At 30.7% G+C, this 17,371-nt stretch overlaps 1 protein-coding gene across 1 annotated transcript in view; it reads right to left on the reverse strand.

The window, feature by feature from the left end:
* Positions 1-13,407, reverse strand: part of LOC135128083 (fibrillin-1-like) — a 30,008-nt gene extending 16,601 nt beyond the window's left edge. Inside the window, exon 1 of the mRNA XM_064054908.1 lies at positions 13,204-13,407. Within this exon, the coding sequence (XP_063910978.1) occupies positions 13,204-13,261 (58 nt within the window). The 5' untranslated portion in view covers positions 13,262-13,407. The remainder of the gene's footprint in view (positions 1-13,203) is intronic.
* Between the last annotated feature and the right edge of the window lie 3,964 nt (positions 13,408-17,371).

Raw genomic sequence — 17,371 nt, forward strand, 5'->3', positions numbered from 1 at the left:
TTCGAAAACAGTTTCAGTTCAAATGTTGGTGTGAATCAGTCGACAAATTTTGGATTTTTTCACCACTTTAGAAAATGATAAGAAATTTAAAACTATGTGAATTTATAAACTCTCGTTTTAATGATTCAGACCGTCTAACTTGTCCACCAAAGACTAGAAATATAAATTTAAAAAATTGGTCGAACGTATTTTGGACAGAACTTTCCTCGCACTGGAAGTACAGTCCAACAAATCCCGCTTCTTAGGAAAATTATAAAATTAAATTTTGCAATATCCTCTGTAAAGTACAATCCAACGGCGTAAATAACACCCTCGCAGCCCCCGTGGGGCAAGTGCGGACAATGTAAAATATATTTAAATTAGATAACCGACGAGAAAAAAATGGCCTCTCAGCAATAATAACAAGCTTTAACTTCAAGTGTTTGTTTATACATCGGAAAATGTCACGTACAAATGTGTTTGATTTGAATGAGTTTGTCGCCTCAAAACAAAGGACTAAAATTATTAAATGAGCCAGAGGCGAACAGAATGTTTTGAATATTATTATTATTATGACAATTTTTATTAAATAAAGAACTGCGTATTCTCAATTTTTCGAGAAAAAGACATAATGGATAGAATTCTTTGAAATAACATAATCAGATTGTTGGTGAGGATGCTTATCCAAATTTTGGTTAGCGTTTTACTACGTACACGATATTCCTAATGTTGACAACAATCGGTCCAGTAGTTTACGAGATTAGACATGTAATAAAAGTCAACACAGATACCATACAGACAAACAGAGCTTTTTTGTCCGATGGACTCGATTACTTAGCTTACGTTCAGGAAGTAAAAATTTATTCTCAGTACATGCTTAACTGTTTATGTCTATACTTTTTAAATTTGACTATACCACCTTCATACCCAGTATCAGCAGCAGCAGATCAAAGTATGTATTTGTGTTAAAAGAAAAAGAAGTTTGATTGATTTGGTCTCCTCAACTCAGAGGAGAGAACTAGTTAATTAATTGAATAAATCCGGTTTTTCTTTTCCCAAAAAACTGGATGTCTAGCGTAAACATTCATAAATTTGAAGAAACCTTACTCCGCAAAAATTATAAGATAACGTCATCATTTTTGGAGGGATCATAAACAAGCAAATTTTGATTAACGATTTATCATGCTTCTTATAACCTTAAAATGTTTACAAGATTTCAGGTTTTTAAAAACCCAGCAGAGTGTTAGTTTTTGTTATTTATAATTTTAATCGTCAAACAGAAATAACATATTTAAAGTTTTATCAGTAAAGAATACATTTGATAAATCGTCTGAAAAAGGCCAGTGTGTATAGATCGAAACCGGTAATAAAAAATAAAAAATTATTTCGACAGAACTGCTTTCGCTCCTGAAATACAATGATAATTTTTTTGAGTCACCCTGTATACGCAAATCCAAAAAATGTTAATGGAATAATAAATCACAAGTACAGATTCATCATATTTTGTACATTTTAGATAGAATTTATTCAGCAAACTTTTGAGCTGACGTCATCAATTTTTTGGAGGGGATAAGTAAATATATTTTGGCTAAAAATTCATTATGCTCTTTATAACCTTAAAACATCTGCAAACTTTTAAAGCATTCGGTTCAGCACATTCAAAATTAAATTGTAAAATGTTGTTTTATAGTTTTGATTTTTTTTTCCAAGAATCAGGACGTTTCGGGTAAAAACTCTATTCGGAGTCATAAACTACATGTTTAGGACTATGTTATTTTATACAATTTAAAACCTATTTATTATGTACAATTTTGAAGTGACGTCATCACATTATTGGTGGGGATGATTAGAGAAATTTCGGTTAGCGTTTTACCAATTGACACTACTAAAATTTGACAACAATCGGCCCAGTACTTTCGGAGATTATCTGCTAATATAAATCCGTGACGGCAAACAGACGGACAGACAGATGGACAGACAGACGGACAGACGGACAGACAGATGGACAGACAGACGGACAGACGGACAGACAGATGGACAGACAGACGGACAGACGGACAGACAGACAGACGAAAACGGGAGACCTATAAAAGTAGAAATTCGGCCGACGGACTCGATTACAATACTTCCTTTGCTTACTCTCGGGAAGTAAAAAGATTTAAAAAGTGAAGAGAAAAAGCGTTTTATTAGAACATAGAAGAAAAATTGAAAGGCACATCCACAAGGGAGTTACATAACCTCAGAATTAATTTTGATTAACGATTTACCATGCCTCCTATAACCTTAAAATCTGGATATCTAGGGTAAGAACTCAACAAGGATTCATAAATCACACATGCAGAAGTATATTATTTTATAAATCATGATCATACATATTTTGGTTAACATTTTACGATTTACACGATAACAACATACGTATAAAAATTGGCAACAATCGGTCCGGTAGTTTCGAAGATTATCTATCTAATAAAAATTGACGCAGACGGCAAACATATAAACGGATGGAAACGGGGGAGACTTATTTTTTTATACTTTAGGGGTCATGAAACGTCGAAAAAACATGTAACCATCGGGACTGGTTCCTACAACTCTTTCTTAGCTTACCCTTGGGAAGTAATAGTATATTATTAACTAAGGTTGTGAAGACAGACATTCTAGACCGAGCGCAAATTAGAACCTGAGACGCGCAGCGTCGAGGGCTCTAAAGCGCGAGGTCTAGAATTGGCTTCATAAACGTGGTTAATATACTATTTTTTCCACTAGTAGCCCATTTGAGGTTTGCGAATTTTCAAAATGTTTTTTCTGAAGTGCATCAATAAAAACGTGTACTCACGTCATTTTAGTAAGCTTTGGAATTTTATTATTTTTTGACAATCCAGAAATGGTCCAGAACTTTTGTTTTAATTTCCTCCATATTTCCCGTTTTTAATAAATTTTTGTGTGAAAAATGTTGTAAAGTGAACCATCATGTACCCCTCCTCATTCCGTCGTACTTACGCGACCGCGACAAATTTGGCTGAAAAAGGTATGGACCTTTTATCGTTAAAGCGACACGGGGAATGGAAATCCTCCAGCATAGCAGAAGGATACAACGACGGCTCGATCTTCAATAAAAAACAAAATCGCCGAAATCGTCCAAAGCTCATCTACGGCAAATCAAGTCAAACCAAATCGGAACCATGATTCAGTTTCAGTCCCGTAAACTTCATTTTCACTCCCATCAACTTCATCAACTTTGTTTCACCAATTTATCTTCAATTTATAATCAATTCAGGGTTTGGAAATCATTCCAGGGCATAATTTAAAAGCAAATTTTCCAAAATGATCGTTTTCAGGTTATGTCTCAGTTTTTCTGACAGTTGTGGACAGTTGTCACATTAGGTGGCCAACTTCACGTTTACATTATTGACCAAGGTTCACAATTTTCCAAATTACAGACCTCTAGACAAGTCGACAATTAGCCATTGTAATGCTACTAGTGGAAAAAATATTATTATTAAACATTTGTTTAGTAGTGAAATGTCATAGTTTAATTTCCATAGTAACTACAATTTTACAGAAGATTTTGAGGTAAAAATTTTGACGTAATCGGAACAAATGCTTTTCGAATTTAAATTAAACATTTCTGATTTAATTGGAAACATAACCAAAATAATTGTTAGAAACATTTTTTCCATCAGTGTTTATTGCTTTTCGTATGTATAAATTTTTGTCAACGAAACAAAATTATGATAATCAGAATTTATTAAAGCGCTTAAATATCCGTTATAAAAATTGTGGATTTCCTTTTAAAAACAAAACGTTAGTCTCGTCGCGACACCAAAGATGCATCGTATGTATGTATTATGCGTCAAGCTAAAAATATTAACGCCTACAAATCTTCTACATGTGACTACTTTGCCAAGATATATTGCAATAAATCACGTCTTAAACAAATTCATCTGCACAAACTTTTGTAACAAGAAAGTATTGCCTTAATTCTCGTTTTTCTTTTTATATCTGTCTAAACATTTTATCATTTTTTGATAATGGAAATCTAAAATAAAAATTTAGGTAAATATGTTATATCAATGTAATCAGACTTAATAGCCATTTAAAAATATGTATCGTATCAGTAAATAGAAATTTGCACTTGAACTAAAAATACTGGCGTTTACAGAATTTTAATATCTAGATTCATTATTGAAATATAATTATACTCGCCGAACTACATTGTGAAATATTACAATTGAAAAATGATTATTTTCATCTTTTCTCAATGTTTCATGATCCGTACAGTATGAAACAGTAGGTTTCCCTTTTCCGTATGTCCGTCTGTCTGTCGTCTGCCGTCTATGTTGAATCTCCGAAACTGCCGGACCGATTCGATGTTGTCAAATATTATATGCGTCAGGAATATTGTGTAGATGGTAAAAAAACCTAAATTAAAAATAATATTGGCTAAAATTTAATAAAGTAACATAATTCTGAACTGAATAAAGTTTCACAAAATCAAATTTTATAATATTTTAAAGAAGCGGGGTTTGTTAGAATGTACTTCAAGGGTGAGGGAAGTTCTGTGGAAATAACTTTCTATAATTTTTTTTCACTTTAATAATATTTTACTAAAATAGAAATGATAGTTTACTTTACCCTCAGTCCCGAAATGTTAAGTGTCCAATTTCTAAATATTATCATCTTTTTCAAAGATGAACTTTTACAATTTACCAACGCTTAAAACCATTTCGGTTTATTCCCAATTTCTCAAGGACTACCAAAGTATTTTTAATTTAATATTGTTATAATTAATTATGGGTACTGGGTGTCCCACAAACCCGGGTCATTCACCTTCAATTAAATTATCGATTAAAACTAAGCTCACTTAATATTTGGGCCTAATGTATTTAAAATTTGGCTTTTCGCTTATAAATCCGGCTTCGTTGGAAATTTAAAACTCAAATTGATTCTAAATCCCGTACAAAAACCAAATATATAAAAATATCATGAATCCTGCATTTGGAATAATAAAATTTGATGGATTTCTGGATATTTCTTAATTGTCTCTATTGCACTTTGTAATACGTTCCAAATATAACATAGCACTTAAACCAACATGTAGTACATTTTCAATATTTTTGTTTTGTCAAAGAGACGCCTATCCTCTGATTAGTATTACTACTGTGTTATAAATAGCCTAAGATTTATGTGTTAGACTAAAAACAAATCACCCGATCTTAAAGATTAAATTACGACTGAAAGTCATAAAAATGATCTCTTTCTCCCGACACTTATTTACTGTTGCTAAACATTAAAGAGTTCAATGAGAAATAAAGTTGACATTTATTACATTTTATAATATCTAGCACACGTCAATTATAAACAATTATCGAGGGTTGCATCTGCTAATGGAGTACAAGGGCGTCTGCAATCTCTTTAACAACAAATAATAAAATCGAACTACATATTGACAACAAATCATAACATACAAAAAAATCTACAAATTGTTTTTGAATTAGAGAAGCGTGAACTTCGTACCACATTTATTGGAAGGTTAATCGCGCTCGTTTTCCGATTTAACAATGATTTGGTTTGAAGTGGATATTACCTTCGATACTATTTGTAAAGCAGTAATCCGTAGCTTTTAACAAATAAAAGTCAAAAACAGTAAATTCCAAGTAAAAATAGAAAAGCGTATTCAATTTATTGTATTATCTGCGTTTACATAGAGTGTTTACGGTTTTCTCTTCTATTTTAACGCCAGTAACTTGGGCTTGATTTATTTCTCGCATGAAATTGACAAAATAATTAGACAAGTCTGGCTCATCAAGCTGCTTAAGTAAAAATAATAACAATAACAAAATATAATTACTTTTACACTGGTTTTTGTTGTTACATGTTGCATTTTTTAATCATTTTTTAAAGTATGGAAATATTATTGTGGAAATATTAACCAAGTACAAAAAATAATGTAGTGTTAAAAAATTTCAAGGTGAAAGGGTTCCACTTCAATGAATTCGAATTCGTTAAACCATTTCGCTCACCTTCACTCTGTCGCACTGCACTAGTAAACAAAAAAAAAACAATTTTCTTTTCAGTAAACAAATTTTACTCGTAAAAACTTGTAGAAAAACACATGGACAGAAAAAATAAAAAAAAACAAGAATAATGCAACAAAACTTTTTTTAATAAGGAAAAAATCGATTCAGGATGTGAGAGTCAGAACTCTATACTTAAAAATCTCTGTGTTAATGACACCTTAAGAGATTGTTAAAGATGATACAATTTTTCTTTAACTTCAAAGCACTCGAAATCATTTATAAGTTTAATAAATTAAGAAACAGCGTCATTCTGTCTAATCACTTTTACTCACTTTTTTTAAAACATGTGTGCGTATAAGCTTTATAAATACGTAAAATTCAGATCATAGATACATACTCAGTCAAAAGAGCACTTTCGAAATTTCTGATCTAATTCATGGTGCGACTAGATTTATTTTAGGATATGACACTAATACGACATTAATGTCGCAAACGTCGCCGTGTTAATGAAAGATGATTGATAAATCGAATAAATTCATAAATTTAAATTTATATTTAAATATAGTTCTCCAACAAATGTATAAAACGTTTTGGTTTTTATTAGCATTTTAGAGAATTATGCATGATATGCTCCACTGAAGGTAACGTGCTTTTTGCTGCAAAAAATGTTAAATTTAATAAATATCAAACAATGAAATTTCTTTGTTTTTTTATGAGCTAAAAAAGCATGAAATGTTTATACCTTGTCATTGCGGTAACCTTCTGAATATTATTCAAAACTTTTATGACACATCACTGGTTAATTGCTAAATCACTTGATGAATCCAAAAAGAGGTGAAATCCAGGTGCTTACGATACAGCACTTTGTCAATTATCTTGTGACACTGTTTTAGTAAAAATTACACTTTTTATTGTAACTGTGATGCAGAAAGAAATCCCAGGGAGTTTAAAAACAACGAAATCACCTGAAAACATCAAAGAATCTCATCACTACTCAAATTGATATGCCAACATCGTGATATCAATATCAATATTTTTGTATGTTATTTTGATAACTAGTGGTTCATATTTTGACGTAAAAAATTATTTTTGTAACCAACCGCTTTTGCATAGTGAAACGATTTTTTTGTAAATAGCAAGCCCCACTATTTTGGATATTGACAGATTTTTTTTTATTTATTAAATGGTCTTAGAAAAAAGTTAGTACCTTGTATAAATAACATTTCTTTGGGGGAAAATCCTATTAAAGCTGGAAAAACAAAAATTCGATTTTCAAAACATTAACAAGTAAGCACTATTTAATTTTTTTTGGGTTTGACTGTGTTCCCGGTCTTGTAGATATGTTTCTAAATCAGCAATCAACCAAAGAATTTGGTTCCAACAAGGTGGGGTACCTTCGAATTATGGCGTGTTAGTGAGAGAGATTCTTGACAACATTTTCCAAGGAAGATGAATAGGGCGATGTGAATGACCAGCTCGTTCTCCAGATTTATGTCCCTTTGATTTTCTTTTGAGAGAGTATTTGATTGACAAACCAAACAATTTGAACGATCTCAAGAATCGAATCCGAATAGAAATACCACTGAACGGATGTGCCAAATCGTTAATAAATTGTAGTTCGAACATTTACGGCATTTCAATCAAATTTTATTAATAAATCGATTTTTTTTTCCAATCTTATTAGGATTTTTCCCAAAAAAACGCTTACATAAGCTACACAACATTCGTCTATGACCATTTAACCAATAGAAAGATTTATCAGAATCAAAAAAGTATTTAAAAAATAAAACTGACCTGTTCGAGAATTTTTCAAGAAGACGTCAACTAACAGAATTATGAATTTTGTGCGGAACATATATAACACTTTGTATTAAGTTGTACTTATGCCAACAATCTTGAGATAACTTAAGTAACTGAAATTCGAAAACAACTTATTTAAGTACAGGAACAAACACATATTTTTTTGTGATAATGTATCGAGTGACTATTAATGTTTGTGATTTTTTGTCAGGTTGGTGACATATTTAAAATTTTATGATGGTATAACCTGATATCAAATTAAAGTTTTGGGCACAAATTCAGTAACTACCATCTTCTTGTTGGTTTTTAGATATGCTCATATCAAAATTGACAACTGTGAACTGACATGTTAACATTTCTTCCAATAATTCAAAATTGCCAACCAACAATTTGCTTCAGTCATTAATAGCCACCCGGTATTTATGCACTAATAACGTAGGGAGATTTAATATTTAGATAAGTACGGCTTGAACCAACAAACAGAAAAAAACAGATTTTGCTGAAAAAAACACATTAGTTACACTTACTTATTTTCCTACAGCCAGTAAAATTTTATTTCATGAAATTGTAATAAAATTTTATTTCATGAAACGGTAATAAAATTTTAATAATAATAATTTAGATATTTATTTTCTTACAGTTTCCTCATTTCTCAGTGGATGGAAGTAATTCAGTTACAAATAATCCATTACAGTAATTCAATTCCTTTTCAAGTAATGAGTAATTGTAACACAATATTTTTCAAAAAATATAAGAAACCAGGTAACCATAATATACATAAGCTCCTCATCATTTTAAGGGTGAGCTAAAGCATATTCCAGCATAGGGAAATACATATAAACTGCTGCCCAAGTTTTTGCCAAAAGTATACGTCCGATTGTAATAAACTTCACACCGTTGAAATGAGCGTAAAAAACCCCACCCAGACTGCTTTTGCGTTTTTTAAATTTTGTAGTCAAAACAAAACTACAACGCGTTAAAATTGTTATGAGTATGAGATTATCTGGTTTTCGCTATTTATGGATCAATTTTAAATTTTCAAAAAGGTACATTAATAGAAATTGTATTAAAAAATGCATTGCACTTTACAGAAATAAAATATCTTAATAAATAATTGAGTAAACAAGGGCAGAATATTTAAAATTTGTGATCAAACAAACTTTAGCCATTTTTCTGATCCACTCAAATCTATAACAGGTAACCGATAGAGTCCAAACCCTTCATAATTAGCTGGCGAAAATTTTGAATGTCAGTTTTTATTGAATTTAAATTATGATATGCGTGAAGTATTTATTTGTTTTATTTTATTTACTGAGGTGAATATGTAATAAATGGGTTAGTAAAATAAATCACTCACTGCCTTTTTCCTTCTAACACGTTTTTTCTTGACCCTTTGGATCCATACAACAAATATCTAAAATTGTGTCTTCATCAAATTTTTCAAAGTGCAAAAAGTAATTGTTAAAGTAATGGATTACTTTTTAAAAGTAATTTGTAATTGTAATGAATTACTATTGTTACTGAATGTACTTAATGAGTAATTGTAATTCATTACTTTTTAAAAGTAATTGTTCCAATCATATATGTATCACATTGTTCACAAACTGAATTCATCATTTTGTACAAATAACATGTAACGGTGATGTCACCATTATATTAGTAGGATAATGAGGTAAATGAAAATAAATTAAATATCTCGAATTCAATAGCGGTACATAAAAAATTAATACATTTTGAGCTTGTCATCAACGCTACCATGAATTAGTTGATTCAAACATACAATTAACAACATACATAGATGTACATTACTAATTTTTTTTTTATTACCACATTGAACATAATGGTTTCTGAAACAATAGTAGGTGTATAGTTTTTGCTAGCTTAGGATGTATTGTAAAATCTTCTTCCCACAGAACTTTTAGTCTTTTAATTTCATAAAACATTCAAAATACAGCTTTTAAACATATTGTGAAATTACTGCCATCCATTGTCTACAATCATTGCAGTGGAGCATGTAGGATTTAAATAAAATTTCTCATACAATGTCAAGATATAGGTTGTCACAAAAATTTACTCTCTTGATCAAAGCTCTGAGAAGTGTTGTTGATGTTAAATTTTAGCACAAACTTTCTGTTTATTGAAAATCTCTAAAGCTCCCTTCTTTTCCGCGTTATTTTATTTTGTTTTTCACAATTTGTTGCAGTTATAAAATAACCATAACTATTTTCTTGCACGTCTAGTAAAAAATACACATTCTACTGCAACTTAAAAAATGAGCCATTTTCTTTAAAATACATTAACGAGATAATAACTGTTGCAAATTACATTTAGTGACAATTTTTTATGTCGATTGACAATATGAATTGTCACCACTGCATACAATTTATAAAAAGAGGCATTTACGTAACCAGTATAGAAGCGACATTACTTGAAAGGAATATTGGTCAAATTCCTCAAACGGTATATCGCATATTTATATTTACACAATTTTTAACAGTTTGATTGCAATTTTGTTTATGCCTTACAAATAAAGTTTACGTAAAACAACTCCCTTCCGCATTCTAGAAGATAATATTATTTTCTTGAAAATTTCTTATCTCATGTTAGCGCTACATATGTCAGAAGTTTACTGCATACATTTCACATGTGTATTTTAACGAGAAAATAAATCTGCTTATAGTGTATTTTTTTTAAGTCCTTAGTACAGAGTTTAAAAAATAAAAATACACCACTAACGTTATAAGCAATATTTGTTCCAAATGACGAAATAGACGTTTGGTAGGGATACGTTCTTTGCTGTGTACATACAATATAACATTACTCTAGTTCTTTTAAAGAAATTAAATGAACCAATTTTACGATAACTGTTGATGATTTAAAACATAAGAGCTTTGTGAAACTGAGACAAAATTTTGTAATAACAATTGCGTCATCAACCTCTTGGAAGGGAAACGGATATTAACTATGAAATGTGCAATGTAATACCAAACACAACGTTATTACATTTCCACGATTTTGGAGATCTTAGATAAATCATCGATTAGATAAATATTACGGAATATTCTGTAAATAACTTTACAGATTTTTAAACAGTCACTCACAACACAAAGGACTTCAGTTTTTTTTTTCCACACAATTTACAGTTTTTTTTAACAAATTTCAAATTTTTGAGTAGATTTTCTTGTTTTTAAACGTTATACTTATTTAGAAACTAAATTAAAAAATCCCAGCTTTTTACGTGCTGTTATTAAAGATTCAACGATATGTTTGTCAGTGTATTAAGGAGTGTTCATTTTATTAAACGGACACCTTTAAAGTAACGCCACTTTTCTAATTTTTAATCTAAATTATTCTAGTTTTTATATATGAAAGCTTTAAGTTGTATCTATTAAATGCCATTTTTGTTTTCAAAATAACATTATTTCTTTTTAAAATGAAGCGAATCGCCATTGGGGCAAGAAAATTATCTTTGCAAAAGTGATGCTACGAAAAATTTCCGTTGGGGGGACTGCCTAAAATAACTAAATGTTCAAAATCAGCAATGTTCCAAATAATCAAAAAGTTTGGGGAGTTTAATACTTTAGAAGATTTGCTCAAATCCTGACCGAGAAAAGGCCCGCTTAACGAAAATATTGAGGAAAACATCATTAAACTGCTAAAATTAACGAAATGTATGTCTGTGTGGGAAATACCGAAGAAGCAAGGTGTTACCGTAGGTATTGTACAAAATATAAAGACTCGGAATAACATTAGAACGTATTAAAGCAAAAAATCCCAAAAAGAAGCGAAAAGCAGCGCACAAAGTTTAAAAAAAAAGCAGGAAGTTATAAACAATTTTGGTCAGGAACAAAAATCGTTGTGTTTTGATGGACAACGAAACGAAGGTTAAAATGGACTGCAATACACTACCCGGCTCCCAGTTTTATAATGCAGTTGTAGGGGAAGATGTCCTCGATGACATGAAAACAAAAAAAAATTGAAAAGTTTGGGAAAAAAGTCTTAGTGTGGCAACCGATTTGATCTTGTGGGCTAAAAAGTTTTAGTTTTTTTTTACGATTGGAACAATTCGGGGCGATGATTACAGGAAAGAATGTATAAAAACGCGATTATCGCCTGTTTATTGCAAACATCATAACCCTCCATTGTTTTGGCCAGATTTGGCTTCGGTTCACTACGCTGGTGCCACTCAGGAGCTTCTTAATGCCAATAATGTACAGTTTTTAAAAAAGGAAAATAAACCACCCAACTGTCCTGAGCTTCGTCTACTTGAGCGATAATGGGCAAATATGAAATCAGTGTTAAGAAAAGATGGCCGTACAACATCATGAGTTGGAGATTTTAAAAAAATGTGGCCTCCTGCTATGAAGAAATCACAAACAAACCTGTGCAAACAGTGATTCGAGGTATTCGCGCAATAGTTAGAAAATTGTATAGTTTCTGAATATAATTGATTAGAGAATAAGAATAATTATTTCATTTAACATTGTTAAACATTTTTATAACAAAAAAAAAATAAATTAGCCCAAAGTACTCGAATTAGTAGCAATTTTTCAGTGTCCGCTTTATAAAATGAACATTCCTTATTAAGTTTCTCCTGTGAAATTGATAGAAAATCTCATAAAACTTAATTTCGTTCTATTTTAGCGCTTTTTCTTCACCAATACGTAATCGCAAGCACCTCACAAAAATACTTATTGATAGTGAAAGGTGGTGGTCATTATGGGAATCACGCTTGCATCTCCCATGACTAACAACATTAAAAATACATTTCTCTAAATAGATCCATGAAAGTGGTATTTTCTTGCAGCGATCGGTAATAAATAATGATTGACTGATTGCAGTTAAAACATAAAGAAGGAAGTTTTTTTCTATTTAAATCGTTCAATTACTTGAATCCAAAATGTGGTTTTGCGGTAAATTTACATTGTTATCTGCAGACTTTCAACTATTGGTTTACTGACCTCGCTTATGTTATTTATTAATTTGTTTTACCTATCTAATTAAGTGCAACTAAATTTGAAAATTTTCAAAAACAAAATGCCACGAGGTACAAATTTAGATCGTGCGTTAAACCTGTTGCATCATAAAATGTGCAGGTTTTGTCCACACTAATTTCACAGTGCAAGTTTACAAGGCAAATGAGGCACGAAAATATCTAAAATCTATTTTAAAATTAAATTAAAAAATGAACAAGAAACGCTTGAAATGTCTAGTTTTACGCTTATACGAAGTATAAATAAAATATAAATTATCTATTTATAATTTATACCAAAATTTTTATTTTGTTCATTAGTTATAAAAGTGCAAATTAGTTTTCTATTAGTCTCATGATTCCAAAAAAATGGTCATGAACTTTATAAATATAAATTAAAAAATTAATGTATTTTAATCTAATAATAATACTTACACAATAATAAAATTAATCCAGTGAAACTGAAATTCCTCCGAAAATAAAAAAATTTCATACTGCACTTTTTTTAAATTCAGTGAACATTTGTTGTAACAATTCGAGACCACAGGCGCCAGGTTTCAGAACTCCAATCTAACCTGCACCGTCTTTGCATCCCACAAACTACTGAACTCAACTAGGAGGTCCAGTTGTATCATTGAACACTATGACTAGTTACCGAATAAGAAATCTTTTGTCGACGCTGCTGCGCCTCGAGAAGATTTCCAATTTTATTCTATACCTAATATGACCACCGGACTGTAGCTGGGTATCTTGCATCGTGTTGAAATAAATTACCTGAAGTATGAAATAATCAAATGAATGAAAACAATTTATTGTGGCAAAGAGTAAAGGGAATTATTCACTGTGCTGGCGGTTATTTTGCATATTATTTATTATTTAAATTTATTGTGTAGGCAATCGCCATCGGTAGAGTCTAGACGGAAGTTTGCAAAAGACACACGTGGCTATGTGACCAATTTTGGACAAACTTATTTAATACAGAAAAATTGTTCCCGATGTTAAATATTTGTATAGAATCACTTCTAAAATGTACTTGTGTAATAAAATTAAAGACTTTATTTGCAACAGTTTTTAAGCCAGCATGAGTTTGTTACATTACATATATTTTTCATTTTAGAAGTGGAAATGTCGTGTCACAGTAGAATTACGTTTCTTTATTTGGCAGAATTTAATTAATATATCTCAGATATTTGAAAAGAAGGATTTTTGCATATTAAACAGCAATCAATTTGATTTTAAATCTGACTTTTATTCACTTACTAGATACGCAGTGTTGTAAAGTTGTAAAGAATTCAAAACGATTTTTAAAACTACCCTTTCATCCATCATTAACTTTATTTAGTTCTTGAGAAAATAAAATTCAAAAACTTTATTTATACGTACTCCATTTTCCCTATCCCTACGCTGTTTAAAATGTACCATCAACATAGTACGGACTGCAATATTGGGTCACATCAATTCACTTAACCGTTGTAGTTTATTGGAAGAAACAATTTGATCAGCAGTGGTGAAAATAAAATTTGGTACCAACATGATAGTTGTCCTGTGCATTTTACGTGGGACGTCCGATAATTAATATTTAGACAATGTATTCCCAAATCATTGGATAGGTCGTGGTGGTACAATTGTCCAGCGAGGTCAGCAGATCTGATTTCAAATGATTTCTTCTATTGGGGTTATTTGCATGACCTTGTGTACTCTGGTCGAAACTACAGACATTTGGAAAAGTTAGAAGCTGTTTTAGTTTATAGAAAAACAACTAGATGACTATACTTAGTGAATATTTTTAATTTTATTATGTTTTAGGAACTTTTTTTTTAATTCCCTACAACTTCGCCGTTTACGACTGCCACAAAACCATCAATTTACGTGTAAATTTCTTTTGTATCAAAAACAAATGACCACTCGGTATAATTTATTAACTGCTAATTTTAAATTCCCGAAATCTCAACTAGACTGTTGAGTTTTATGTAACCCAAGAAGCGAAATAAGACACTGTAGGTTTAGCTCAAACACAGCATTTCATGTTAGTTTTAAACTAAAACATTAATATCTTTTACCATCGGTGACACGGAAAACTGGGCAGAGGTGTCACACAATTGTCAAAATTTCTAAACCAGACCTTAGCTATTCATAACCACTCTTTCAATGTTTGGCGTATTTCGCATTTTGACACTGACAAAGTCGAAGTTTTATTAAATTTGTTTCAATTATATTAACATGCAATTACTGCTCAAGATTTGTTAAAAATTGATACAGCTGGCATATTGAAGCAATTGATATATTTCAAAATTAATTTGACAGTTTTTTCGAAAATATCAATCATACTGACACTAAATGTGCATTTACATTGACATTTTTTGAAATGACAAGAACAGACTGCCCAGAATTCCATGTCCCTCATAGTACCTATAAAATTATTATTGTTTTTCTACAAAAAAATTAGCGTACAACAGTTAGGAGGAGGAATTAAGACAAAATGGCAAATGAACAAAATCAACAAGAATTTTTAAAGTCAGCGCCAAAATCATGCTTTTACAACAAAAAAAATCTCTAAAAAAATTAATATATACATACATAACATTAATAATAATAGTAACGATGGTGGTGATGTTGATAGCACTAGACAATATAATAAAAAGAAATATAGTAACCTTAACGAACCTCCTTAATTTGTTCTGTTACAAACATTTTTAACCATTAGGTTAGTAGTTTAAGAGACAAAAAATTCTATCCGATTTCTTATAGCGAAAGAGCATAAGAAAGATAGCCATGGATTTTTGATAATTTATTTTTGATAGAATTTATGTCTTGTTCAATTACCGTCAGTCTGACAGTTTGAGTTGAAAATGCAACGATCAAAGAATCACTTTCAAAAATCCATGGCTATCTCTCACCGTGTTTTTTATTGTTCTCTCGGTAATTTTATTAAATCTTTCTCAAGCACGTTTCTTTGAATACAACTTAGTGTTACCCAGTAACGTGCTTTCGAAAGCTATGATACAATTATTTCGTAATTATAATGCTCTTGATTTATTAATACTGAAAACAAAAGCTATTCAGTTGTTGCAAAAAGTTTGCACTGAATTTCTCCGTCTTTAATTCTTTTGCGTACTCACCATAATTGTGACGTAACCAAAAAAAAAGAGCTTATCACTGTTAGTTATCATAGCCACTATAGTTTTTCCGCTATAAGAATATAAATACCACAGCCGTGCTTTATACACTTCTTACCGATTTGGTCGTTTATAGACGATCTTTAGATTTCCCATATTTGTAAATTTACTGCAAGTGCGACAGCAAGCTTTAAAGCAAATTTTCAGAACAATAATAATCATCAACGTAAATTCCCGGCCTTGATGTTTGCAACCCAAGTCCCACACGTTTATGGATTAGGTTATTATTATATAATGAAGACAATGTTTCGCAGTATATACATATAAAATTTGAGGAAATTTGTTAATATTTTTTAATTCTTGTGTCTTTTGAACGGTTAATAAACTTACTATTTTTATGATATTTTGATTATTAAGACAAACTTTTCGGTCACTAGTGGGAGCTGAACTGAATCTGACTTTTGGTCTTGTATGTACGGTTGCGGCCCTAGGAAACTAGACCACTAGGTTTTGACGTACACTTCAAAATTTTAAAAATTTTAGGGTGTAATTAATGTTTTGTTTGATAAATCAAATACTTTTGACAAAGTAACTGCCCTTTTTTTTAATCAGGAAAGTATGTTTAAATTATTTTGATATTAAAAAAATACAGAACTAAAATAATATGTATATCAAAGTGGTCCAGTTTTCTATGACTGGACTTTACATACATATAATGAAATTGTAAAATATATATTACAAGTTTTAATTAAATATATATTAATCTGTAGCTACAGTGTCATATTAATGATAACAATAGTGAAATTCCAACATTTTGGGAAACCGAGGTGAGGTGTTATTGATTTGATCAATAAAATGAGTTGCCTCATTAATTTTGTTTCAATCACCTGTATAACCAATTTTGGAAAATATAAAGGGCTTAATAAACCACAAATGTAGGCTCATTATATTTTGCACGTTTTAGGTAGCAAAATTTTGAGATTACGTTGTCAAGAGGGGATAGGCAGACAAATTTTGATTAACGATTTACCGTGCCTACGATAATTACCCTTTAAAACGCTTACAAAATTTCAAAGCAATGGGTTCGCAGTTTTGAAATTAAAGTGAATAATGTTGTTACACAATTTTTTTTTTCAAAATTTTGAGACGACTATATTTTGGTAATCACCGCACAAATTCTGGTTAATGTTTTACCATCTACACGATATTACTAAATTACGTGCAAAATTTCGCAGTTTCACAACAATTGACGGCAAACACACAAACGAGAGACAAGCGGAACCGGGAGACCTATTTTTTCGCACTTTAGCATAATGAAACGTCATGAAAACAAAAATAGCCCTTTGTTAGATAGAACCTATTATTCCATTAGTGCGAGTCGGGAAAGTAAAAATACGTTTATGCAGCAAATGGTCTCGATATATAAAATAGCGAAAGTGTAGAGTTAAAAATCTATGAACGAAAAGAGTATATATATAACATAAATT

The sequence above is a fragment of the Zophobas morio genome, unplaced genomic scaffold (genome assembly GCF_036711695.1).
Source record: "Zophobas morio isolate AGI-343-1 ecotype UQ-CSIRO unplaced genomic scaffold, CSIRO_AGI_Zmor_V1 ptg000012l, whole genome shotgun sequence".
NCBI lineage: Eukaryota > Metazoa > Arthropoda > Insecta > Coleoptera > Tenebrionidae > Zophobas > Zophobas morio.